The 26,863-nt window shown below is 36.5% G+C and overlaps 1 protein-coding gene and 1 long non-coding RNA gene across 2 annotated transcripts; one reads left to right on the top strand and one right to left on the bottom strand.

The window, feature by feature from the left end:
• The first annotated feature begins 4,090 nt into the window (after nucleotides 1-4,090).
• Nucleotides 4,091-4,623, top strand: LOC145028949 (putative calcium-binding protein CML44). Its single transcript, XM_078977634.1, has one exon. The coding sequence runs from the start codon at nucleotides 4,104-4,106 to the stop codon at nucleotides 4,533-4,535; it is 432 nt and encodes a 143-aa protein (XP_078833760.1). The 5' UTR covers nucleotides 4,091-4,103; the 3' UTR covers nucleotides 4,536-4,623.
• On the bottom strand, nucleotides 4,605-5,325 carry LOC145028950 (uncharacterized). The gene is made up of 3 exons (XR_013676272.1): nucleotides 5,123-5,325; nucleotides 4,900-5,034; nucleotides 4,605-4,811 (listed from the first exon to the last, which is right to left on the bottom strand). It is a non-coding gene; the product is annotated as an uncharacterized LOC145028950 (long non-coding RNA).
• Between the last annotated feature and the right edge of the window lie 21,538 nt (nucleotides 5,326-26,863).

The following is a 26,863-nucleotide window of genomic DNA, read 5'->3' as shown; positions in this document are numbered from 1 at the left end:
GCACAGTCCTTTTGGGTTGCCCTCAAACCTAGCAACCGGACAAGGAAATTATGAAAGGAGAGATATTGATTTATTATAAGATTAATAAATCAATATAAATGATTTATTAATATGTTAAAAGATTAATATATTAATTAGGAATCATTATGTTTAAATTAATAGTTAGCCAGAAATTAATCAGAATTAATTTTAGGGTTAAAATTATTAATTATAATGTGCAGGGATTAGTTTGCAATTATCAAATAGTTGAGTGGAAGGCTCCAGAACCTCCTTGGAAGGGGGTGGATGAAATCTATGGGGGAAACCCTAAGGATTTCGTCTAAGGGGTTTTAGATAAGGCCCTTGGGTTTGCTTAGGCCCTAAGTAAAGGAGCATTAGGGTTTTCCCTAAACCCTAGATCCCTCAGCTATATAAGGAGTCTCCCAGCTCCTAAAATCAGCCACTCCCTCTTGGAAGAAACCCTAGGGCCAAAAATTGCATACTCCCTCTACCCTCTCTCCTTCAAGTTTCCTTCTTGCTAGTTCTTGGGTGTGATTCCATTAGAGGCATTACATTTGTGGTGCTAAGCTTCCAAGAAGATCAAGATCCAGATCAAGAGGACTGTCAATTGTTTGCTATAACAATTAAAAGTTATGTAACTCCTAAACCCTAGTTTGGTATTTTTGATAATAGCCTCTCTCCTCTAGGGTTATTGTTTTTCAATTCAAAGTTATATGCTCAATAGTTAAAACATAGATCCAAAGTAGGTTGCATGTGAACTTAGGAATTGTTTTCTAGTTTATTTGTTTTACATAAAACCTATCAATATGTCACTCCGGTAGACCAAAAAACACCAATCGTATTCAATCTCAAGGTGAGGAACCAAAAATAAAAAGGTGTACTAGATGCCATAGCACAACTCATAATGCAAGGACGTGTAAGGAAATCGTTCCAAAGAACCAAATAAAACTAAAAAACGTATCAGAGCGTCAGGGAATGGGACAAAAGCGACAAAAGAGGAACTGATGCAAGCGACCGAAAACCAACGGCACCATGAGCCAGAGAACCAATGGACGCAACATATCGAACAACAATGGCAATAGCAGCTAGACAACCAATGGACACAACATATCGAACATCAATGGCAACAGCATCCAGACAACCAATGGACACAACAAACCGAACATCAATGGCAATAGGAGCCACATAACCAATGGGCGCAAGAGACCGAATACCAACCACAGGAAGAGCCACATAACCAATGGCAGGGTTGCACCGAGTACCGATGGCAACAAGAGCCAGATAACCAATGGACGCAAGAGACAGTAAACCTCGGGACACAAGCAACAGATAACCCGTGGATGGAATACGAAAACATATCAAAGTTTTCATGGTTCTATTTGAATAAGTGAAGTTTATTTCAAAGTATGTTTATTATGAAGGTTGTATGTTGATTATGAAGGTTGTATGTTTATGTTTTCTAAGGTATGTTTTGTAACCTATAAAAAACATGGAATATTTATATGCACTGGTTTGTATTACGTTATTTATAAGTACAAATACATGAAAATATACATAGGTAGCAAACGTATTACATAAAATATTTCATTATTTTTAATTTTTTTTGTCAAATTTTTTACATAATAATCACATAAGGTATAAGTGTATTTAAAAAAAATAATATTACTAAACGAAAATGAACGCAAAAAAACTAAAAAAAAAAAACTAAAAAAAAAATAAAAAAACCAATATTCTGCAGAGCTGTAGCTGGATCCGCAGAGGCTTTGCTGGATCCGTTAAGGGTGGATTCCCAAAGAGTTATGTGGACTGATATCAAACATAAGTTTATTATTTTTAACCCTTTTTTATCAAATTATTTACATAATCACATAAGGTATTAGTGTATTTAAAAAAATTAAAATTAATAAACAAAAATGAACGCAAAAAAAATGAAAAAACGAAAAAAAATTAAAATTTAAAATAAAAAAACAGCAATTTCGCAGAGCAGTAGAGGATCCGCAAAGCATTTAATGGTTCCACAGAGGGTGCTCTGCAGATCCTGTTGTCATTTTCCAAAATTTGATTTTGCTTTGTTATTTTCTTCAAACCAATATAATTTTTTGCTTATTGTCCGAATTTTCTCATATATATATATATATATATATATATATATATATATATATATATATATATATATATATATATATATAGGTGAGTTCAATTGAGAATATAACAAAGGTTGAGAATGGGGAATCATTCTCAGCCACTCATTTAATTAGCCTCTAAACATAAAGGATACAGTGACAAACTTGTAAATATGATATAATAGTCTTCAGTCACAAATACGTAAGTGTAGAAAATTAGATAATAGTTGAAATTCATTCTAATCGATCGTTTATTATCTGAATTTCTCTTCCAACCTTCAACAATTATTCAAATTTCTTCAATTAAATCATCGATCAACGTCATCCTGTGTTAATCAATCATCGATATTCGTCAATAACATGTGTTGACAATAAAAATTCGTTTTTTGCTCTTTCAATCCAACCTTCATTTCTGCTTGAATACGAACATATCTTTAACATCTACAATTAATTATACTCCCAACATCATTAGAACAACATCATCGATAATCAACAAAAAATTCAATTCGTATCATTCATTCAACATTGATCATCAAATAAAACATCGAAATTAAGGTTAGAAAAAGATCAAATCATTTTTTGTTTGAAAATTTTCATATATTTCTCCACCAATCTACTATTTTGTAAGATTTAAATAGTCAAAATATCATATTTATCACATTTTTAAAAAGTTAACTTGTATGCACTCCAACTTTTTTATGAATTGAATAAACTAAATTACCACGTTATAGTTACATATGAATATGTTTTCTCACCTGAATCAATATGTGATTATTAAAACACAAAATAAATATACAAGTCTGTATGTTATTCATATCTGGATAACATATAAAAATTATATATATTTATGAAAACACCTTGTAATATTCATATATGAAATACTGTGCAATATTCACATATGAATATACCAACAATTATTCATAACTGAATATACGATCCAATATTTACAAGTGAATATACTATGTACTATTCTCATATGATATACCATGTAATACTATATAATATTCACATATGAAAATATCATCTAATATTTATAAGTGAATATATCATCTAACATTCACAAGTGAATATACTACGTAATATTCAAAAGTGAATACATCGTCTAATATTTAAATATGAATATACTATGTTTATTATATGATATATTCAAATATGAATGATACTAAACTGTAAAAAAAAAAAAAAATCATACTTTTTATTCATAAGTAAATAACGATGTACTGTTGTAAAAAACCGATTCGTTTTTATTTACTTATGAATAGCGAAAGCTGAAACTATAATAAAAATAAAATTTTTATTTTATCTTAAAACTATATCAATATAGATGTCTATTTATAGAGAATAAAAAATTATGAATTTTGATATATTTAAAATTATTTTTCGATAAAAATAATTCCTTAAAAAATAGAAAAAATAAAAAAAAACTATATTTTTGTACATATTAAAATAATGATGAGCATAATATAAGGAAACAAGTTTTGTTGGAAAACACATGTGCAGTTATTTTCATTTTCGCCAGTACGTTAGAGGCTTTTCCGGTAAAAATAAATGATTGGTTGAGAATAATTGTCCCATTCTCAACCTTTTTTTCTCAATTGAACCTCTCTGTGTGTGTGTATGTATATATATATATATATATATATATATATATATATATATATATATATATATATATATATATATATATATATATATATATATATATATATATATATAACCTTTAAATATTCTTTGTGCATTCAAAGTAAAAGTCCAAGTAATTTGGCAGCAAGTGGGATGTACGATGCCTAAATTAGAAGGTTTCAACAAAACGAAATACGGCACCAAATGCCGTCTTCCTTATTCTCCAATATATCTGACTTGTTCTAGCTCATATTTTATACCACTAATATAATCTCTCTCTCTCTCTCTATATATATATCTTTCGATCACAAGTGATTCTCATCATATATATTCTCTCTACATATTTACCTTTGTACAATGTCTTCTCTTAGCTACAACGATCTATATCGTCTGTTCAAGAAATTAGACCAAAATGGAGATGACCTTGTGAGCCCCAACGAGCTCCAATGGCTTCTTGACACCATGAAAATCTCTTCAAGTGTCGACGAGCTACAATCCTTAACAGGGAAAATGGGTCTTAGTTTTCCCGAGTTTTTGGACTTTTATACAATCACCATAGAAGGGAAGGACACCGAGAAAGATTCAGAGAGTGATCTTTTCAAGGCTTTTGAGGTGTTTGATAGGAACCGTGATGGACTCATCTGTAATGAAGAGCTCCAGGAGGCGTTATCAAGCTTGGGATTATGGGACGAGAGGGGTTCTATGGATGTGAAAAGTATGATCAAAGCATATGATGCCAATTCTGATGGTTTTCTTGATTTCCAAGAGTTTAAGAAGATGATGGCATAGACACATTGTTTTTTATTTTGAATGTAAATTTCATTCTTTTATTGTGTAATATATACATTGTTATTTTGATTGAAACTATGAATCTATACATGTTATTCAAACCCTAGAAAACAAAAAGAAACGCATTTCGATTATGCTAAAAGACATTTATTGTGAAGCAATGTCAAACAAAGTAAGTTTGACCCTTCACTTCTTCTGTTGGGTTTCACCGACGCCAAGTGTGTTCTTGACACCATCATAAGCACCTTGAGCCATGTTCGCCACCTGCTCTCCGGTCTGTAATCAACCATCGAAAGTTTTTCATCATTTCAACAATCAAATCAAGAAACAGAAAGAGATCTATGGTTGCTAATTAATATATAACCTGCTGGAGGATGCTAGAGGCCTCTTCCTTGCGGAGCTGAGCCTGACCTCCTGCCTCATTGGCGGCATCAGCAGCCTTGTCCTGGGCTTTGTTGGCGGTGTCCTTGGCTGCACCGGCTACATTTTCGGCTTTAGCCTACATCAAACGAACATGTTAAGTAATAAACGACCAGAATGATCAATATCGTTAATGTTAAGTTAGGTTAGCATATATATACATATACCTGAGCATGGCCATAGGCTTGTCCGGCACTCATGTTGTTGGACATGTTGTTGGTGAATGTTGTGATAGAATTCTGGGATTAGGAGAAGAGGTATAAACGACGATTGTTGTGGTGATATGTGGAAGTAGAAGGAGGTATAAAGGGTGTGATTGGGTTGACCTGATGATTACACGTCTATTTTTGGCCCTGGTTTTACTGCCTTTGACTCGGACATCGACATCTTTGTATCCATGGAGTTGATCCCCATAGCCTTATAAGCTAAGCTTTTCTAATTTTATGTTTGGCAATTATGTAATATTCGTATTTCATGGAACTTATGTAGTGGACGTTATTTAGTCAATAAACTTTTGGTACGGAATTTTTTTGAGAAAAATAATTATGGGAATTGTCATGCATGCCACTTAGAAAAAGTTGTGCGACAATTTGAATTTTGAAATATTCATTTCACAACCAAATGTATTAGGTATTTTCACCTTTCATTTATTTTCATTATCATTAAATGTTAATGTTAAGGTTAATATCAATATAGCCCAATTAACTTTTGGGTTTTGTTTAAAAAACATTTCATTTATTTCATTTTTTTAAATATAGTATAAGTCTTTAAACTTAGAATTAACTCGTTAAATGGGTATTAAATTTTATTTTTCTCTGTTTCACCAGTTAAAGATAGATTTTGAATAATAATAATAATAATAAAATCTCTCTCTCTCTCTCTCTCTCTCTCTCTCTCTCTCTCTCTCTCTCTCTCTCTCTCTCTCTCTCTCTCTCTCTCTCTCTCTCTCCAATACATCGGAGATTTATGCATTTGATCCTATGGAGATTCCTACCAAATGGGTTTCCACATTGACAACCATTTCTCCAACTTCACAGCAAGCATATCCAGATATTTCCTCCGGCAACGATGACCCTTTATCCGACTATGCATTCGAAACTTTTTCATAATTGAACTTCAATAATAATCAAGGCCCATTTCAAGACATAGCTTCTCGTTTCTCAGAATCAGATTCCCCTATTCCAGTTCCATCTTCACCAATTTCTCCACTTCTTATTTTCGATCAGAGCTTTCTTCAACTTCATTCAAGCCAAAGGTGATATACACATCACATTAACCACCGAAAAATTGCTTCAACCTGATTTGGATTCCACTGATGTTTCACAAGCTTGTCTTTCGGTATTAAATTTTGAGGAAAAAAACGTATATTTTTTTTAACCAAAACAATTAAAAAAAAATTATTTATGACATAAAGGTTCAATACGTATTGATCGAAGGAAAACGGGCAACAAGCTGCGCCCCTAACCCTTTCTGGATGGCAAAACCAATTCTTTTGAAAACAACATTTATGGATCTAGGAGATATGACATTAGAATGCATGACCCGTTGGACTCAATTGATGAGTTTCACCGCCTCTACTGCGAGAAAACCAAATGTATCAAATGCAAAAGGTACAAGCACATGTTAGTTTTCTATACATGCATTCTCGTGCTTTACCACTTTGCACGCATCAACTTTCAAAGTGACATGTCCAGCTGTGAAACCCCTGCTCCCCAAACCAATGAGAGGAGAGACCCCAGCGTGTCTATAATTGCATATAAATCAACATTGGTGGATAAACAAGCTCCAGATGCAATTGTGACGACGGTGACTACAACTAGTTAAACGATGATGTTACTACCCCTATAAATATCATGAACTTGGAATATCCAACGATAGTGAATGTATGCAATGAGTTCATACTTAAACCTTCCATCATGGATCATGAAGGCCGGCTGCCAAGAAAATACACAACTGAATGGTCGAGGTATTATTTGTTTACTCGAAATTAATATTGGTGGCGGAGGATATTGATGCACCAGACCAAAGTAATTGTTGGTTCCTGGAATTTATGGGTAGTGATCAATATACTGCCAACCTTGAAAAGGTTGTCAGAGTGATTTTCCGGCAAAGAAGAGGAGGTGAAAGGGAGCAAGTTTACTAACATTAAGGAAGAGAACAATGATTTCAGGTATGGCATAGCGCAAAGTTCTCGTCGTTAGACATCAGTTTGAGTTGAAGCTTTATGCGTTGGATGATGAAATTGATTTGGGAAATAAGGTAATTAAGAGATTTATTAGTTTCTGTGGAGAGAGAAAGAAAGAGAGAAGAGAGAGAGAGAGAGAGAGAGAGAGAGAGAGAGAGAAACCACGGTGAAGATTAACCTGTTTAGATAGAAACAACAAGGGTAATGGATTTATAGGAGAGGTGGCAGAAGATCAAATGATAGAGGTCGGTGAAGATAATATTAACCATACTTATTAGCCGTGTCAAAAATATCCGATACCCGAATTACCCGTCTGATTTTTTCAGGTATCGGGTAAATCAGGTCGGGTAAATCGGGTATCGGGTAATCCGGTAACCCGATTTTTTTCAAGTCGGATAAAGGGTATGTTTTTTGGGTTTCGGGTATACCCAAATTACCCAAATTACCCGAATTATTTAATTTTTTTTTTGTAGAGCTTGTACTATGTAGCATGTATTTGATCACACTTAAACTAACTATCATTATTGTAAAACATGAATCTCTTTTATTATGACAATATGACACTAACAATATTAAAAGTAATTGTTTATATATTATCATGTTCTTTAAAACTTTTCTAGATTATAGTTTTTATTGCAACTAACAAACTCATTATCTTGACGAAACTTCAGAACATGACAAAACTTATGGCTACAATTATCTTAAATATTTTAAACTTTTAAATTAAGATCTTTAAGTATTTGTTTTTTTAACATCTTATTAAATTAGATTAAGTTGTTAAAAAATTACTTGATATCTCAGGTATTATTAACTAAAAAATCCCAATGTTCAAAGCTTGAGTAATTTCGTTTATGTTTCGTTTGTTTATATAAACAAGACTAATATAGCACGACGTATTTATTTTATTAAATTTATTTTCAGGTGAAATTCAAAAAAAATTATATATTTCGGGTAATACCCGAGTTACCCAAACCCGACCCGATACCCGAATTACCCAAATTTAATTTGGGTCGGGTAACGGGTATTTTTTTAGCATGGAAAACCTGAATTACCCGAAATCCGAAAAATTACCTGATCAACACCCCTAACATTGATGCAAAAAAGGTATGAGGGAAGAAGACGTAGGGATAGGACTCATTTGTTTATTTTATTTATTTTTAAATTAAAATTAAAATTATTTGGTAAACAAATTACAAATTTAAATATTTTTTGAAACTATAATTAACTGGTTAGTTAAAAACTTTAGACTTCGGTTTTATTTCTTATGACTAGTTAAACACTTAAATATTGTTCAATGTATGTTTAATAACTGTGATCCATGATTATGTCACACAGTCCGACGTTTTGGCCGCCAGTCGGGGGTGTGACAACATCGCACTAGCATCATTATTGGCAGTTTTGAGATTTCCACATAAATATGCTTAAAACTCTTTTTTTTGGTTACATCGACGTGTGGCTTGCTAACTTTGGTTTTATGGTTTGAAATCTAATAGAATGGATGTTATTCTTCCGTTCTAAAAATAATAATTTTTGGTTAAAATTTTGGGATGTTAAACATACATTATGTTTATTGGTTACATGGTATTGCTATTATTTCTATTAAGTAAGTTTTAGCATGGCATATGGTTTATCAATTGTTGGGACAATTGATGTTATTATGTCTATATTTGTGAATGACCTTATTAAATATCTATAAGTTAATGGCCATTAGAATGCTTTATATGTGTTAGTGTTGTGATATACTCCAAAGTGAGCATTGGAGATCACGGCTTGGGATACATGACAACTATCGAGATATTATTTTTTGTAAAGAGTAATTGCCAGTAAATGTATTCATGTCACATGACCTAGTGATAGGTGATGGTCACAAGTTGACTAGTGACAGGTTATTGTCATAAATTCTTACTAGGTAGCACAGTTTATAGGTCCTAATAGCAAGACATAGTGAAAATAAGTATGATTCCTCATCGATCTCATAATGATTTATATTCATGTGGATAGTAAGGATTTGGTTAAGGGCTAATAAGAGGTAACGATTCCTCATAGGTCAAAGTTTGTGTTTTGGAATTTAAAGTCTCTTTGGGTGTAGTTTATCTACAAGGTTATGTTATGGGATATAAAAACAGAATATGTACAGTTTTATATATAAGGTTATGTTGTTCGGGTGTAGAATTTTCTCATATTTGTCTATAATGACATGTTAAAAGGTTGCCAATATGTTTTAATTGTGATATTTAAAACATGATTGGATCGTATTGATAGGTTAAAAATCATGTCGCTCACAAGTCTTTTTGACTTGCGTATTATTTTTAAATGTGATATATATATTTAGGTATGAGAGTAAAGCTTAGAAATATGTTGCTAGAGAATATTTATGGAAGACTTAGAGAAGTCTACAGTTTGCATGATCTCGTCTCTTTTACTATGGTTGTTGATATTATTAGTTGTAACACTAAACGATTGTAATTCTTGGTAAATAAAAGGAAAGTTTTTGCAAAACCATTTTACGGTGATTGATTTATGTAGTAATTGTACAACCATGGAAAATTTTAGAAAGTAAAAAGTATGGGTGTTACAGAAACAAAGTTCAAAATCCCTGAAATTTTCTTTGAAACAAAGTTCAAAATCCACGAAAATACTACACTATTGTTACGCATCCAAGCATTGTACATTTTGGAATCAGACTTATTTGGTTTAATCAAAGAATCGTGGATAAATCTGATTTTGTTTTTTAAATAAAGAGAAATGATCATTGTCTGACCCCATGAACTGTAATTATCTTCATTAAGCAATTTAGAAACAAGAACGAAACCTGTATGAAGGAAATAAGGATGCATTGTCGTTGATTTGAAAAATCATAGGATTAGAAGATGCATCTGACGAACTCATGATGAAATGACAAAATGAAATATATAGTTATGATTCTAAAAACGAAAGCTATTTGCATTTTGCTACCATGTTATAATTTAAAGTTTGAGAATTTGGAAATGAAACACTTGATTTTATTATGAGAATACAACATCATGAAGGGGAAAGCTAACTAACTTGGTAACTTACAAAGCGACATAAGCTCAATACCTAACTAACTGATATTGTAATTAACTTAACCAACATAACATGAAATTACGACAATGCCCTATTAATAGGTTTTTACAAAGTAAATTTTATTTTGTTATGGTGCTTCTATAATTTATTTATTTATATGATTCCATTCCTCTTTATGTAAACTCACTTGTAAGTTTCATTATAAACTCACTAGTTACCATGGGCTTTAACAAGAAGAGCGAGGGATATGTCTATGACATATATTTATGAACCACTTTATAATTTGTGAGGATCACGATTAAGAAATTAACTAAATTTTCTAAGTTAGAATTGATAATTATTAATAAATTATTTTAAATAAATAATTTTAAAAAAAGTATTAATTAAGAGATTTTTTTTAGTTATGTATAATTATAATCATCAATTAAATAAAAATATGAAATTAACAATGTTATTTAATTTGCTATATGCATTCTCTGTGATGTAATTATATATGTTTATAATATAAAATAATACATTTTAATTATAGTAATGTTTTAATTTAATGTAATTATTTAATTAGTCTCTTTTAATAAGAAAGAAAGTAACAAACTCCATTAAGTTAGCATGTTTATCTTTATTGTTAATTATTGTATTATTTATTGTTAATGGTAAAGTGTTTAATGTACATGTGGCAATTTTGAAATAAAGAAACAATAGAGTAACATGTGATATAATATTAATTAGGAGCTTTAAGAGCATGATACATGGAAAATCAAAACTAATCTTTTATTATTATAGGGAGACTCCTTGAGTATTGTGTTCAACTTCAAAGTCAGGTTATTATTAACTTAGATTTTACATATATATATATATATATATATATATATATATATATATATATATATATATATATATATATATATATATATATATATATATATATATATATATGATAAAATTAGCTGGTAACTTAAAGATTAAAGATGGAAATTATAGTTTTTATTTGTATAAAAATATTCGGAAAAAATAATTATAATTTTTTAAAAATGGAAATCTCAAAAAAGTCTCAAACTTTTGGGAAAATTTGCGATTTAGTTCTTTTTTTTTTAATAAAAAAAGCCCAGAAAACCAGTTAATTTAAATAGTTTAAACATTTGTGACCTTTTCAACAAGTAACCTGAGGAGGCAGAGTGCCAAGTGAAATATATGGTTGATTTGGCAGCTGATGTGGCATATCACGTCAGCATCTTAGCTTGAAAAGAAAATAAAACATCAAGAAGAATTAGATGATTTGATAAGAAAACATTTGAAACCACGAAATATATTATCTACATTAATAAAACAAACTATAGAAAATGTATTAACTCTCCAAGAATATATAATGCAATCCGAAAATACAAGAGGAAGGAGAAAAATGGCAAAACTCAAATGGAGGTCGTTATGTCTCTCTTCGAGAAGAATGACTATATTCATTACAGTCGTGTATATACATCAACAAATGAGCTACAAGAGTTGTTTTTTGTTCGTCGAATATCATTAAAGATGTGGTGTGCATTCCCACACGTGATGGTGATGGATGTGACATACAAAACAAACAATTTTGAGATGCCCTCCATGAAACATTTGGTATCACTCCAACTAATATGACTTTTTGCACATCATTTGTCTCTACGCATAAGGAAATAGAATCCAAGTACGCATGGCACTATAATGTTTAAAATCAATAATGGATGGAGGTATGTTTGCATATGTTGTTACGGATAGATATTTAGTTTGCATGAAAGCACACAAAAATATATTTCCCGACACTATAGGCCGAAAAGGACTAGTCAAATATGAAACAAAAGTAGCATGCATTGTCATTGTCTCACAACTCAAAAAAAAATTCTAGTAGACTATTGATGCATTTATTAGGTATTTATTGAATATATATTTTATTTTGTTATATTTACTTACTAAAAATTTGATGTATGTTTTTATATATTTTAGACGTTATTGTTTATTTGAAACCAAAATGGTTGACACCATATAAAGAAACTTTTGTATTTATCTAGACTGATAAATTTGTACACTTTGACAATCACACAAAATTAAAGTAAGGGTTAGCATTTGGACCGAATCAGACCAGAACAGTTTGGTAGAAATTTGTGGACCTTGGATTGGACCAGTTGAGGCCGGTCGAGGTCCAGGTCCAGGTCCGAGTTTTTCAGTTCTTGTACCAATTGGACCGACACAACCAGGTTCATGTTTGAGTTTTTCGGTTCTTATACCCATTGGTCTGATACAACTAAAATTTAGGTCAAAATTTGACTTTCCTAAAATCTTATTTGGGTTAAATAAAGTGGTAGGAATCATATCAAGGTTTTCGTATATATAAATAACACTAAAATCCGAGTTATAACGAAGAAATTATGACCAATCTAAGATTCGCAGCAAAAATCGGCAACACTGATAGACGTAAAACGCGAAGTTTCAATACAATAATTTTTACCCTTAGGTATCTAGATGAAAATTGTAGACATCGTTAAACCGTAAACATACATAAAAAGAACATCCAAATCAGACTTCGTATGAGGAAGTTATGATTTTTCCATGATCCGGATACATCAGTAGACAGCTAAAAACTCGAAATAGAGATCGCGAGACTTTTGGCCGAAACAACCTAAACGATAATCGAAGATCTCATCATTAGGATTACAACGGTAAAAAGTCTGACGAAAACGGTCGTCGGATGAAGAAGTTATGGATTTTTAACGAACTGTTCCTGTCCCGGACGGTTAAAAATAAATGATTAAAAATAAGATCAAAACCAACCGATGAAGTAAATGAAAGTTGTAGAGTACATTATCCCCTATGCATGCATATAAAGAACATCAAAAACAGAGCTCGTATGTGAAAGTTGTGGATTTTAAAAGTTCGAGGCACACACATCAAGACGATTTACATCCAACGTACCCTCATACGCCCAGCGTACTCGGGTGCTAGGCCTCGGTTCGTCCACATCGCTCCTGATGCTCCGTCCGAGGATGCGGTAAGCGCTGACCTCACGTACGCCCAGCATAACCGAAGTACACCCAGCGTAATGAGTACGCCTAGCGTACTCCGAAATTACGCCCAACGTAATCCCTCTTTCAGCACCCTATAAATATCATACGAGGCTGCCCGGGTTTATTTTCTCCCTCACTCATTTCTTTCACCTTGGAACCCCTCTAAATCCCCTCTAAACCACCAGAAAGTCCCTGTGCACCCCTAGTACACGACGCAAGGCCCGACACCCCGAAGTTCCCGAGAAATAAATCAACTTTTCTAGTCGAAGTTCTGCTCGATTTATTGTCTTAACTTCTTCAAGCCACCACTTCAATCAAGTGAGTTCATACCCCTATAAATTACACTTTCAAATGCTTTATAAATGCTTTTTATACTCTTTTAAGGGGGGGGGGGGGGGGGAATACAGGTAAACACATGATTATCCTCGTGTGAAAGACATAAATCTTTTGTTATACTTTTTGTTATATAATCAATCATATGTGATTTATAACTGTGTTTCAAGCAAATGATTTCATATACTTTATAACTGCGTTTAGAGAAAAGGTCTCTTTTACTTTACACTGTCTTATCAAACAAACTACTTAAATGTTTTACAAAACTTCCTTTTAAACTTATGTATTATGTGTACATATGTAAATATAAAAGTACTATTCAATCAGTTCAATACCTTTGGGTAGCAAAGGTATACTTTCATTCAAATTACACAAATTACTAATAAACTATTATAGGTATAGTTTAGGAGAAATACTATCATATACAAATACAATAACAGAGAATACTATAACAGAATGGAAAACATGTCGCGATAATGTCTTGTCCTTTTGGGGAGTAAAACATGTTTTATATAAATATCAAGCACTTTATTTATATTTTGAGTATAAATGTTCGATAATGTTATTACAAATGTTATACTACACATAAAGCCGACACTACAGTAGGGTTTATTATTCAAACGAAACACACTTTTGAAAAAACTGTAATAGGTATAGTTTACAAGGAAATCATGAGATTTTACATACTATAAGTACTACATCAAGGAAATACTTTAATATACAATAACAAATGGACTTTTCACACGTAAATCTATTTGATACTAAGTTTTGTGAGACGTTCAACTTAACGTACTTTCGAGTATGCAGTTAAAATCTTGTATTATATACCATAATCTCTTGTAGGGAGAGCGTGATACTGGCTTGGGGGTGTGACAACTGGCTTGGGGTCATCCACCCCCGAATGTATGGATGTGAGCTTAAAGAAGAATCATTTACATGAAGTCATCCACCCCCGAATGTTTCAGCCATTCTGGTTTGGGGGTGTGACAACTGGGTTGGGGTTCGGGCAGTATTTACATCCCAGTTCTAGATTTGCAGCATTCAGAGAACGTGTGTTTTCATTTGTGCCACTTTTACGTTCGATGAGTATGGATGACCTTATGAATGTGTTCAATAACTCACTGCATTAATTAAGAAATGAAGATGTGGTGAGAATCTCCCTACTGTATATGCTAGAGCAAGGATTTTTTGGGAAATGCCCGCGACAACTAGTTACTAATGAATGTATGGCACTCGTCTCTAATTTACAGAAGCTTAACATTTTAAAACTTTTTTTACCCACATTATATCAAAATGATACATATACTTATTAAGTGTAACTTTTTTACATAGGTACCCATGGGGATGTTTGATATGGGATTTCACTTACAAACAGCTACGTACTGTGTTTGATAAGATTGAAGACCATTTGAATCCAAATGCAACAAGAATCAACAATAGACACAGATATACACTACAAGGATTTGTCTATGCATTTAAGGTATGTACACTATGTTTAATAAGAGTTTCTAAACAAAGAGTATTGTAACTTTGTTAACTTGGTAAGTTGTTTATCATAATTTTTTAGATTTGGATTTTCGAGACATTTCCTAACAGTAGTATTGCCGGTTCCCCTATATCGGGTGTTATCCCTCAGACAGTTGCATACCCTAGAATGAGGCGTTTGCATGCACTTGATTGTTAACGTATTCTCGATGTTAATAATGTATGTAGTTTAGTCCACCTTATAATTTATAATTTGATATTATATAAATAACTTACGATTAACCTTTATATATTCTTTTTTTTTTTTGCAACGTCCCCCCAACAAGTTATTGCAGCCTACTGCGTAGGAGCGTGTTGCTATGTGGTGGATTGAGAGTGTCCAGTGGATAGATGTTGCATATTACGCTAATGTTTCAGTTATGGTTTTCCTTGTTAATGTTTTAAGCCAATTGTCTTTTGACGATGTAACAAAAACAAGTTTATCCTTCCGAACAACATTTTGTAGAATATTATGATACCGTACAAACATCACTATGGATTTTTTAAATCAACATTATCATATTGTTGGCTACCTTTTTTACTAGTATGTCTACTCTTAGACTAGACATTATTTTTGCCACCTGACTGGGTCCTACATGAAGATTCGCTTTTTATTGACTATGTGACAAAAAGGAGTGTCACGGTTTCTGCTTGTGTGACCGATCCTTTGGCAACGGCTACAGATTTTTTGAATAGGACCTTCACCTTGGGATGGGATATGGTTTTGGTTTTTAGGTTGTTCGACTTGTCTTTTGTCTATCAATGGCAGAAAAAACAAACATGAATTCATCCGGTTCTTCGTATTCAGTTGGAACTAGCACAGGAAACACAATCTCTGCATATGTTGAACGACATGTTTCCATTGTGAAGTACAATGACACCCATGCACTGCAGTGTTTATATCTCACTTACTTGAATATCATCATAGCAGAAGTATAAGTTATACCTTACAATTTCCATTTTCCACACGTACAGTAACGACTTTCCAAGTTTACCGTACCATTTTTCATTTGGTCAATCACCTCATATCTGCTTTGATAAATATGGTATACCTGAAATGGAGAGAATTTGTTGATCCTCCTATCAATGACCTTCTCAACATAATTAGTGACATCTTTTTTGCTTTCAGCTATAACAAACATTTATTATAACACTTATATCCTGGTATGTTTCACTATTGCCCTTGTGTTATTTAAAGTTGCATTTTGGTCCTTGTGTAGTATGCGGGGCATACCACATGGTACGCTTGGTGTACAAGATGTGAAATGAGTATGCATGGCATATCACATGGTATGCTTAGCGTACTCAGGCGAGGCTATTACGGGGTTCCGAACACATATACAGGGCGTACATCCATGTATGCGGGGAGTACGTATGGATTATTGAAACCCTAGTGTTCGGGGTTGGATACTATATAAACACATTTATGTCTCATGAAACCCTCATTTCTCAGCCTCCACTAACCTTATAGCTTCATATTTGAAACCCTAAATCTCTCCTTTGTGTTTTGAGATCATTATGTCCAATTTCGTGTACTTTAGTTCATAATCTAGAAGAAGGAGCTTAGTACAAGATTGTTGATCAAGGTAGAGCTTGTGGATCTTGATTCTGTACTTCATTTCCATCTTGTTTAAGGTAAAAATCTATGACCTTGCTCATTAGAAGTTTAGATCTAGTTTATATGCGTTTTGGACCTAAGGATATATGGTCCATTAGCATGGCCTAGACAACTCTGCCGCGCCAGCCTTGCTTGCCTTGTTGGGTACTCCCTTGCTTGCCTTGTCAAGGGACTCCCTTGCCAGCCCTTATCAGGTGCTCCCTTGCCAGCCCTTATCTGGTGCTCCCTTGCAAGCCTCTCCTAATGCGTGCCCACCAGCCTCACACGGCACCTCCGGGCGGCCTTGTACAACAACTTGCTAGTTGGGCCTAAATTGGTTGCCCTACTCGTCGAGTAGCAGCGGGTTGGTTCGCGAATTTAGCACTGTTGTAAAAATCCCGACTATGTCCCGATTAATCTCCGATTAATCCCTAGGCGCTACTCGACCGATTAGAGGGCGCCTAACGATTAATCCTTGCATACATAATGAGTAAAGCATTATAAAACGATGAAATTTTAACATTTTGAAGAAATTTTATCTCAATGGAAACTATTTGAGGCATAATTCGTGTTGTATTAATCATATTAACCTATTTTGTTATCAAATTAATGGTATTTACGAACTTTGATATGATATTAGTGATATTCTTTTTTCTAAAATTCAACAAATTAGCAATTAATGGTACCCGATTAATCCCCCGATTAATCTCCGCCTAGCGGATTAATCCCTTGACCCCAGTCCACCGACTAGCTAACGTCGAGCGATTTTTGCAACCTTGGAATTTAGTGGCCTACTCGCCGAGTCCAAAAAGAGACTCGATGAGTAGGAGCTGGCAGATGAAACCCTAAATCCTAGGGTTTTGCATCCTATTTAAGTAAACACAAGCCTCCTTTGGCCTCTCTACAGTCCATTGAGAGTCCAGAAAGGCCCTAACTCAAGCGTGTGCGTTATCTTTGGAGATTTAAGCTTGGATGGAAGTTTTTGGTGAATAAATCACTTGGGAAGCAAGCTAGTTGAAGCAAGAATTTGTGGGTTTCAAGTTCTGCATCAGAAATAGCTCTCTTGAAGGTATTAGATCGTTTTTCCATTGGCTCATTTTCTCCTAAACCCTTTTGTGCATGCGTTTAGGAAGGGGTTCTTGGGTTTAAGCCAAGATCTGAAGTTGTAACTTCAGATCTGGACTCCCCTTGGCTTCTAGATTCATAAAGTCATCAGCTTTTCCTAGTATGAGCTTTCTCTCAAGGATGTGACTTCATTGTAAGCATAGTTGAGCCATTTTAGGGTCTTAAAGCCTTGCATGGACGTAAAGTTTGCAACTTTATGTGATAAGCATGCCGAATGAAGTTGGATCTGCAATTTGGGTTCATGGCATGGCTTAAAAAGTGTCTGCATGGTTAAAGGGCTAAAGGGACTCGGCGAGTCACATAGTCGACTTGGCAAGCCATATGAAGATAGGCATTGAACTCAATGAGTTGGATGAACAATTCGACGAGCCCAAAGAAGATTGCCATAGACTCGACAAGTTGGATGGACAACTCGGCGAGTCGGTTAATGGTTCCCCAAATTGATGAATGTGTGTGAACCTGTTGAGTTGCAAGAAGGAAACCCCGACGAGTGTCCTTAGGGTATCGATCGCGAACCATAGGAACTCGACGAGTCACTCCGGGGACTCGGCGAGTGGACGAGTATCTCGAGGAACTCGACGAGTAACCGAGGGTACTCGACAAGTAAGGGTCAACATGGATTGTTGACCTTGATTGTTGACTTTGACTTTGACCATGGGATTGACTATTTGACTTATAGAGTACCTTGGAAGATTTAGAACTTACGAGTATGGTTCTATTATGATAATAGGTGGTGGAGTTGTGATCGTGATCTGAGAGCTGGAGTTTAGTTACCGAGCCGACATTTGCAAGGTGAGTTATCCTCACTATACTAAGGGGTCTAAGGCACCAAGGCCGACCCATTGGATTTGATATCCTAACAGTTATTGATATGTTGAGTTGACTTAGTGATGTATGCCAGTTGATATGCTAGTCGGGTAGATCTGTAGGACTACCTATGATACTATATGATTATTTGTATGTGCATTAGTTATGATAGATGTTGATATGCTTTGTGGGATAGGTTGAGGTGAGACTGCTTTTTGCGGTAATCCAACAAACCCGGGAGCATTCCAGTTACGGGCTAAGGGAGACTCGTACTGTGGGCTCGATGGCAAGCCAGATGTGAGCTGTGGGCCGGAAGCGATCCAGACTCACTCTGTGGGCCCAGGGGCTAATCCAGTTTGTAAAGTTGTGGAGCCATTTTATGCTGTTTCAGTTTGTTATGTTATGATGTTGCTGACATGATTATGTGGATCGTATGTGTATAAGTATTTTGGGGGAACTCACTAAGCTTTCGGGCTTAAAATTTCAGTTTATTGTTTTAGGTACTTCAGGAGATCTGGGCAAGTCTATGGCGTGATCGTATAGCACCTTACTTTTTATGAATTTGTTTCTGGGATACTCTGATATTATATTTTTTGAAAACAAGTTTGTAATGTTTAATGGATTTGGAATGTTTTAAAAGTTTAAATTGGCTCAAATTTTTATGGGTGTTACAAGTTGGTATCAGAGCCTTGGTTTGAGTGAATTGGATGAACATTCGCGTAAATCCAGTCTCAAATCAGGGAAAGGTTTTCAAATGATTTCTAAAACAGTTTTCAAACTAAGTGAAGGAGGATGCAAGGTGTACGATCAGCCAGAGCCAGTAAGTAGACCCCAAAATACCATACATCTCTTTTGATTATGTGATATGTTAGAACAGCATGCTAGTACTCGGCTAGGGATATTCATGAGTTGCATGATAAAATCGCCTGATTACATGATGCCTGCTAGCCTAAGGTTTTCCTTATATGATATTGAAATCATTACTGTAGTTACTTGTGTATGCATCACGGCTGTATGTAATCAAGATCTTATAGCCTGAGAGTGTTTAATTTAACCTTAGGTAGGATCGGATATTCGAAAGTCTATAGGTCCAGTGTTATGTATGGCTAGCCAACACTAGTACTGCAGGGTTGTTGGAAATTTCATGGATGGATGGGTCGTCAGAAGCCGTGAGGGAATTCGTGAGATGGTTTAGCATTCCTCTAAGAATGAGGGTTGGGCTTTAGCTATGTTATGTATATTTTTAGGGTGTTGTGGTGATACTTGGGACAAATATGGGTAGGTGTGGAAGGTAGCATGGGCCTGTACTACTGAAAGCAAAGGACCCATACGCGAAGAAAGGAAGTTAAAATCCCTAAGGCTTAGTCGGGAGTTGGTCCCCTATTGTTATGTGATTATCTGATGTCTGTTGGTGTGTTTTCAGTATTGTGACGACGAGACGATTTGTGACTGCATCCGGTGGGGATCAGGATCGGGGGACGAAGGCCAGTAGGTCCCGGTAGCACCTGAGCCTATGGTTCAGATAGGGACGGATGAGCTAGATGCCAGGATTCGATAGGTCCTACATGATGAGGTTGCCACTTTCTTCCGTGCACAACTACCATAGATGTTTGGGTCTATGAAGACCGCTACGATTGAGTAATTTGATGAGCGTTACGCATCCCTTGGAAAGACAGTTGTTGTCGTAGTTGCATCAGCTGTAACAGTGGCAGAAGGAGGTGGAGTTGGACGGGGTTTCCAGTACTGGAACTTCGATAACACGAAGCCCCTGACATGTGATGATACACATGATGCGATTAGAGCTATGAGGTGGTTGTCTAACGTGGATGGTTGTTTCTTTACGTGTTCATGCCCCACTAACCAGAAGGTCAGATGTGCCCTGAACCTGCTGAGGCTAGGGGCCAAGGATTAGTGGAGACTGACAACTGGATTGTACAGTGATGATTAGAGAGCTGCTGTTACTTGGGAGCAGTTCGGGGAGATGTTCCGCACCCACTATGTTCCACGGGTGGAGCAGGAGAGGTTGGCTCAAGAGTTTTTGAGTTTGAGACATGATGGAGAGTCAACGATAGAGGTCACCCATGTTCACAGAGAGGGCGTTGTTCTGCCCAGAGTTTGCTTCCGAGCAGGATGAGGTGACTCGTTATCTGAGCATGCTCAAGACTGACATCCGTCAGTTTGTATCCACCCATCAATGTGATACTCTGTTGGAGTTGTAGGAGGCCGCTAAGCGGTGTGAGTTGGAGATCGAGCTGCAATTGAGGGAGCAGTTTTCGGCCCCGACACAGTCTCAGCTGACACCGAAGCAGTCTAAGACCATTGATTCTAGGGCTGGGGGTCAGCAGAGCCGCACATGTGGGAAGTGCGGTAGGAGCCACTTTGGAGTGTGTCGAGCGGATAGTGGGTGCCACAGGTGTGGCAAGGAGGGGCATTATGCGAAGGATTGTCATCAAGGTGCCCTAGTTTTGGGTATGAGGTTATGCTACCACTGTGATCAGGTTGGCCATGTGAAGGCCAAATGCCCATTGCTAGCCACCAAGCCGATAGGTTCTAGCGCCATCTACTTTGAGGATCGCTGATGGGAGGCCTATTAAGGCCAAGCCTCCAAAGGCTCAGGGGCGTGCTTTCTAGCTTACGACAGAGGAGGCTAGAGCAGCACCAGATGTGGTTGTTGGTATGTCTCTTTCCTTTACCTCGTTTATTATATATGTGTTATGCTTGTATGTGGTACATGTGCTTAGGTTCATTTTTAGTAAACTCCTTGCCTACTTTGGTTTTATTTGACTCAGGGGCGAGTTGGTCTTTCGTTTCTCAGATGTTTATTAGGGGGTTTGGTGTACCAGTTGACAAGCTAGAATGTCCGTTGCAAGTTTCCATCGCCAACGAACACGGCGTTTTTGCTTCTTCGGTCTACCAAGGATGTTAGTTGGAGATCTTCGAAGTGGTCTTTCCGATAGATTTGATTTTGATTCCCATGGGTGAAGTATGCGTGATTGTGGGTATGGATTGTCTTAGTCGTTTCGGAGCCATGATAGATTGCGAGGGCCAGAGAGTGGTAGTTCGAACCCCAAGTGGGGGAGAACTGATTGTATATGGCAAGGGCACTAGAGTGGGTCAGGGCTCTGTTCAGCCACCAGAGCTCGGCAGTATATTTAGTACGGATGTACGGGTTACTTAGCGTACATGGTCCATACATGAGTTGCAGACCAGAATTCAGTTTCAGAGGTTCAACTGAGCACATTGTTAGGATGCAGAAGGAACAATAGTACCCACCAGTTCGGGTGTAGCGGTAAGGATAAGGAAATCCACAGATTGGATTTCAGAATTACGCAGATGGATTAGATCTGGTTGAGCCAGTGATAGGACTGTAGGAGCACCACTACAGTTATGTGATCGGGAAAGAAATGGACTGTATAAGAAGTCATGTGAGATAAGGCTACCGTTGGTCAAGTAACAATCACTTTTAGTCTTGGATTTGATGATGACATGATTCGATGCAAGGACCCAATCGGTTAGATCAAAAAGTAGTAGAGTCACAATGGCATGATAATTAAAGGCAACTAGTTCCAGAGAAGGTTTCGTTCAGAAGTCGTGTGAGGCGACTAAGTAGGGAGTCCTTTGGCTCGCAGCTGGGTGGAAACCCAGTATTTCAGAGGATTGGCAAGCGAATTAAGACCCTGGAGGTCTTTGTAGCTTTTGGTAAGCAGCTATGTAGCCACATACTGCCTCGGGCAGATCAGTGTTCAAGCCATTTCCGCGTTTGGGCAGTGTTCGTATTCATGTTTTAGGTTGCAAGTACACACGGATAGCTAGATGATTTGGGGAGTGACAAGTCACTCACACCGAGATTAGCTGAGCCTTGGCTAAGTTTAAGTGATTTATAGGGATAACTAGGTTTGTGCACCTATTTTATAGTGAGGACCTAAAGCTATCAAAAGTCGAGTAGTCAGTTGAGGGATAAACATGCTAGATTCATCGATAATGATTCACTATGAGTGGTCTGTCAGGCAATCAGACCATCTCGAGATAGTAGATTCAGACGAAGTGGATGTGCTCCCGTTGCGAGGAGTTCGTTCATATGGGGATATTAGGGCTTTGCAAAGATTGGTCACAGCTACCCTGGGAAGGCTAGGGTGTGCTCGGGAAGATGACTATGTTACTAGAGTGGCCTGGTATGTAAGGATTGGTAAGAAATGATTTCGAGGACGAAATCTAATTTAAGTGGGGGATACTTGTAAAACCCCGTTTATTTATTAGCTAAATAAATAAATTAATGAACGAATGGTAGCCTAAAATAAATAATTATATGCAGGGTGTTGGGTTGGAGGAGTTAATTTCCACATTTCTATAAGTCGGGGGTTAATAGTGTGTGTTTGGGAACCATTTTATAAATATTTATGAAGACAGGGACTCCGTGGTAATTACTTGGAATTAATTTTAAAAAGGAAATGAGGTGGAGAGGTTGATTATGTTGTAATTAAGACTATGGGGGCTGTTTGGTAATTTAAGGGTCGAATTTGAAAAGGATTTCCGAGGTTAGGGTAGAAAGGGTAAAATATGGCCTCATTTTGAAAGAATAAGAAAAGGGAGGTACCAAAGGTGTTGTTATGGAGAAACGTTTGATGGGCTACGGGAGTATAAAACCCATCGCATGATAACCCTAACCCTGTCATGAAGGCAACCGCCATCATCGGAAGATCTCCAGCAGCCACCCTCACCTCTTCAACTTCCAGCCGCCGGAGCCAATTCCCCTACGCCGGAAAGTAAGCAAGGCCGTTGGAGGTTTCTGTTGTGGATCTTCGCTGCCATTCATCGGGATGTTGCGACCGCTACTCTCGTCTCTTCAGTTTCCGGCGCCGCACCACCCTCTTATTCCATTGTTCGTCCGTCGCCGCATCCCGTGCCACCTTGCTGTTGTCACTGTTGGCTTTCCGACGAGAAGAAGAAGTCGAGAATCGGAGCACCACAGTCGCAATCGCTGGTTCGTTTCGCTGGTCTTTTCATTGCCGCCGTCATCCTCCTCCATGTTCAAATTATATATATATATATATATATATATATATATATATATATATATATATATATATATATATATATATATATATATATATATATATATATATATATATATATATATATGGTGGGTGTTCTGTTCATCGGTTTGTGCGCGTTTCAATACTTTTGGTGTGTGTTGGTTGGCCGGAAAACCCGAGGAAACTACCATGGCTGCCAACCATGGTGGCTGTCGCCGCTAGTTCCTTTTCTGCCACCCTTAACCACCATGAAAGGTGGCTGTGGGTGTGTTTATGGGTGTATGTTTGTGTGAAATTGATGCTATCGGTTTCGTTGGAGTTGTATGGGTGTTTGTGTAGCCGGAGAGTCCACCACCACCATCGTGAGGTGGTGGCTGCCAGCATGTGCCGCCATATGTGTGTGTTTATCTTAGTGTGTGGGTGTGCGTTTATTTGAGTTTTCAGCATTGTAATTTGTATCAAAAATAGAATAATGGAATGAAACTCAAAACCACCACCATAGGGTGGTGGCTGCCGCCACTGGCCCCCGTGTCGGGTGGTGGTGTGCTTAGTTGTGTTAGGATTGCTAGTTTGGGGATGTTTGGTTAAGGGACTAAAACCCTAATGGGCCTTGAAACCCTAATGGGCCCTATGAGGCTTAATGGACATGAAAGCCCAAGCATGTGTCTAATGGGCTTAGTGAACCCTAATGGATCTAATGACTTAGCTATTGGGCCTAATGGACTAATGTGGGTTGGAAACCTTAATTAGGGTTTGGAAAACCCTAATGCCATGAAACCTTAATTTTGAGAATTAATCGGGACACACACACGGGAATTATTAATAACATGAAATATTAAATAATAATCATGGGCGGAAATTAATCTAAGCAACATTGGACTTAATGGGTTAAGTCCTTTATGGATTAAGTCCTTAATGGGTTAAGTAGGTAAGTTAACCCTAATCATCATTTTATGTGAAATCCTAATTTCACTTGGGTATATTATTGGGCCTTTATGTTGGGCCTAAATGATTGAGATAATAATGGACCATCCAGAGTCAAGCAAATGGATTGGAATAATTTAATGGGCCTAAGGTAAGTCCCATATAAGGGGTTGGGCCCAATTTGGAAAATTGGGCCATAAATGGGCTATAGTTAGGCCTTAATGATTGTATAATGTTGGGCCTTAAAATGACACCATGTTAAGGCCTAGGCCCAATTTGGAAAATTGGGCCATGAGTGGGGCTTTGATTCCTAGTCGACTTTGGGCCTATGGATTGGGCCTTGGGCTTGAATAAGCCAAGCTAGGGGTAATATACTAATTACCCAAAGAATGTACTTATGGTTATGTATTGGGACCCAATTATTAATTGGGTGTAATTTTGGTGTTGACAGTTCGGGAATCTGTCAGCCAGCAGTTGGGGTCGAGTCTGCGGGACTTCAGCAAGTGTGGGATTGTGTCTTCAGGACTTTAGTAATGTGAGGTGAGTTACCTTCCAGTAGCAGTGGGTCTAAGGCCACAATGCCGGACCACCAGTAGGAGATGTATGATAGATGATTGTCTTTGTGATATCATCTAGGTTTGCTACTACCTGATATGTTATATGCTAGCATGATATGTTGTATGTGATAGTAGTAGAGTTTGGTTATTAGGACCGAAGGGTAGTCAGACACCCCAGATACGTCTGACAGAATGTGATGATATGTTGTATGCTGGCTTGTTATGTTTTATGTGATAGAGGTAGTAGGAGGGGACTAGTCCCCGAGGTTCGGTTGGTAGGACCGAAGGGTAGTTCAGACATCCCAGATATGTCTGATAACATGTTTATTTTTTGTTATATGTGATAGTAGTAGTAGGGGGTGAAATAGTCCCCAAGGTTCGGTTGTTAGGACCGAAGGGTAGTCAGCGCCCCAGAATGGCTCGACGTGGGTAGTCAGCACCCCAGAATGGCTTGACGTGGGTAGTCAGCACCCCAGAATGGCTTCACACGGGTAGGTCGGCACCCCAAAAAGGCCGTACCGGGTAGGTCGGGCACCCCAGAAATGCCTGGCAGTATGTATGTTACGTGATTGTTGATGGGTTTTGGTCATAAGACATCCTATGTGCTCATACAAACCCTAACGCTTGGATCTAGGTTTCTCTATTGTACATGCTTTGAATCCAAGACTATAAACCCTAATTCTAGCATTCAAGTAATCATATTAATATGTAATTAGGTTTAAGATCATACCTTGATTGTTATGTAGCAATAACAATCCCAAATCTCCTTGTAATGACTTTGGAAGGCTTAGAGTCACAAGTGTCACTCCTCTAATGGCTTACAAACACCAAGAGCAAATGGAGAAGGTATAAAGAGAGAGGAGAGAGGTTAGAATTCGTCCTTAGGACTCCTTGGGAACAAGTACACGAATTCTAAGGCCTTAGGGTCTTTATATAGGTGTAGAGATAGGGTTTCAGTCATTATCCTTATCTAGTTGCTTATCCACAAAGCAACCATAAGATAAGCCTTGAAAACCCTTATCCTTTATCCTTTGGATGATTTCAAGGATCCTTATCTCCTTGAATTCGTTCAACCCATATTTAGGATAACCATTACCATATTTTGTAACTATTACTTAATTACAATTCAGCCCCTCTAGTTTAATTAATTACACTTGATCACAAAATTAATTCCTAATTAATTATTGACCAATATTAATTAAGCAAATATTTCTCCTTTAATATATTATTCTTATAACATATTAATAAATCATAATAACCTCTCTCTCTTTATTTATTTCTCCAATCAAGTTGCTTTGGTGAAGGCAACCCAAAAGGACCATGCACCATCGGGTCAAGTACATACCAAAATAGTTATGGACTTAGACACTAATCCAACAGTCTCCCACTTGGATAAGTCTAATAACTATTCTGCATATGACTTCAGATCTTGATCTGCAATCGTAGCTTTCCAAAGCCGTTGTCAACTCTGATCCTATCAGATACGCGTGTCCTTATATAAGGGATCATATATTCCTCCATTCTAGATATCGTATGAGATATGATTTCAAATCATTCTCTTTGTACTACTTCTCGATTTCCGATTTATGATGACTGACTAATTGAACAAATCAAATTAGCCATAGCCCGGCCGAGCATTTACGTTTGTCATCACTAAACCATCGAGGGGCCCAAAGATATCGCTTTTATCCTTCTTTGGATAAAAGGAACGGATAAACTTTGATACAATGCTTGCTTGCAATCTTTAAC

The sequence above is a fragment of the Lactuca saligna genome, chromosome 2, assembly GCF_052625555.1.
Source record: "Lactuca saligna cultivar CGN05327 chromosome 2, ASM5262555v1, whole genome shotgun sequence".
Taxonomy (NCBI): domain Eukaryota; kingdom Viridiplantae; phylum Streptophyta; class Magnoliopsida; order Asterales; family Asteraceae; genus Lactuca; species Lactuca saligna.
The sequence above is the reverse complement of the archived record's forward strand: the minus strand, read 5'-3'. Positions and strand labels throughout refer to the sequence as shown.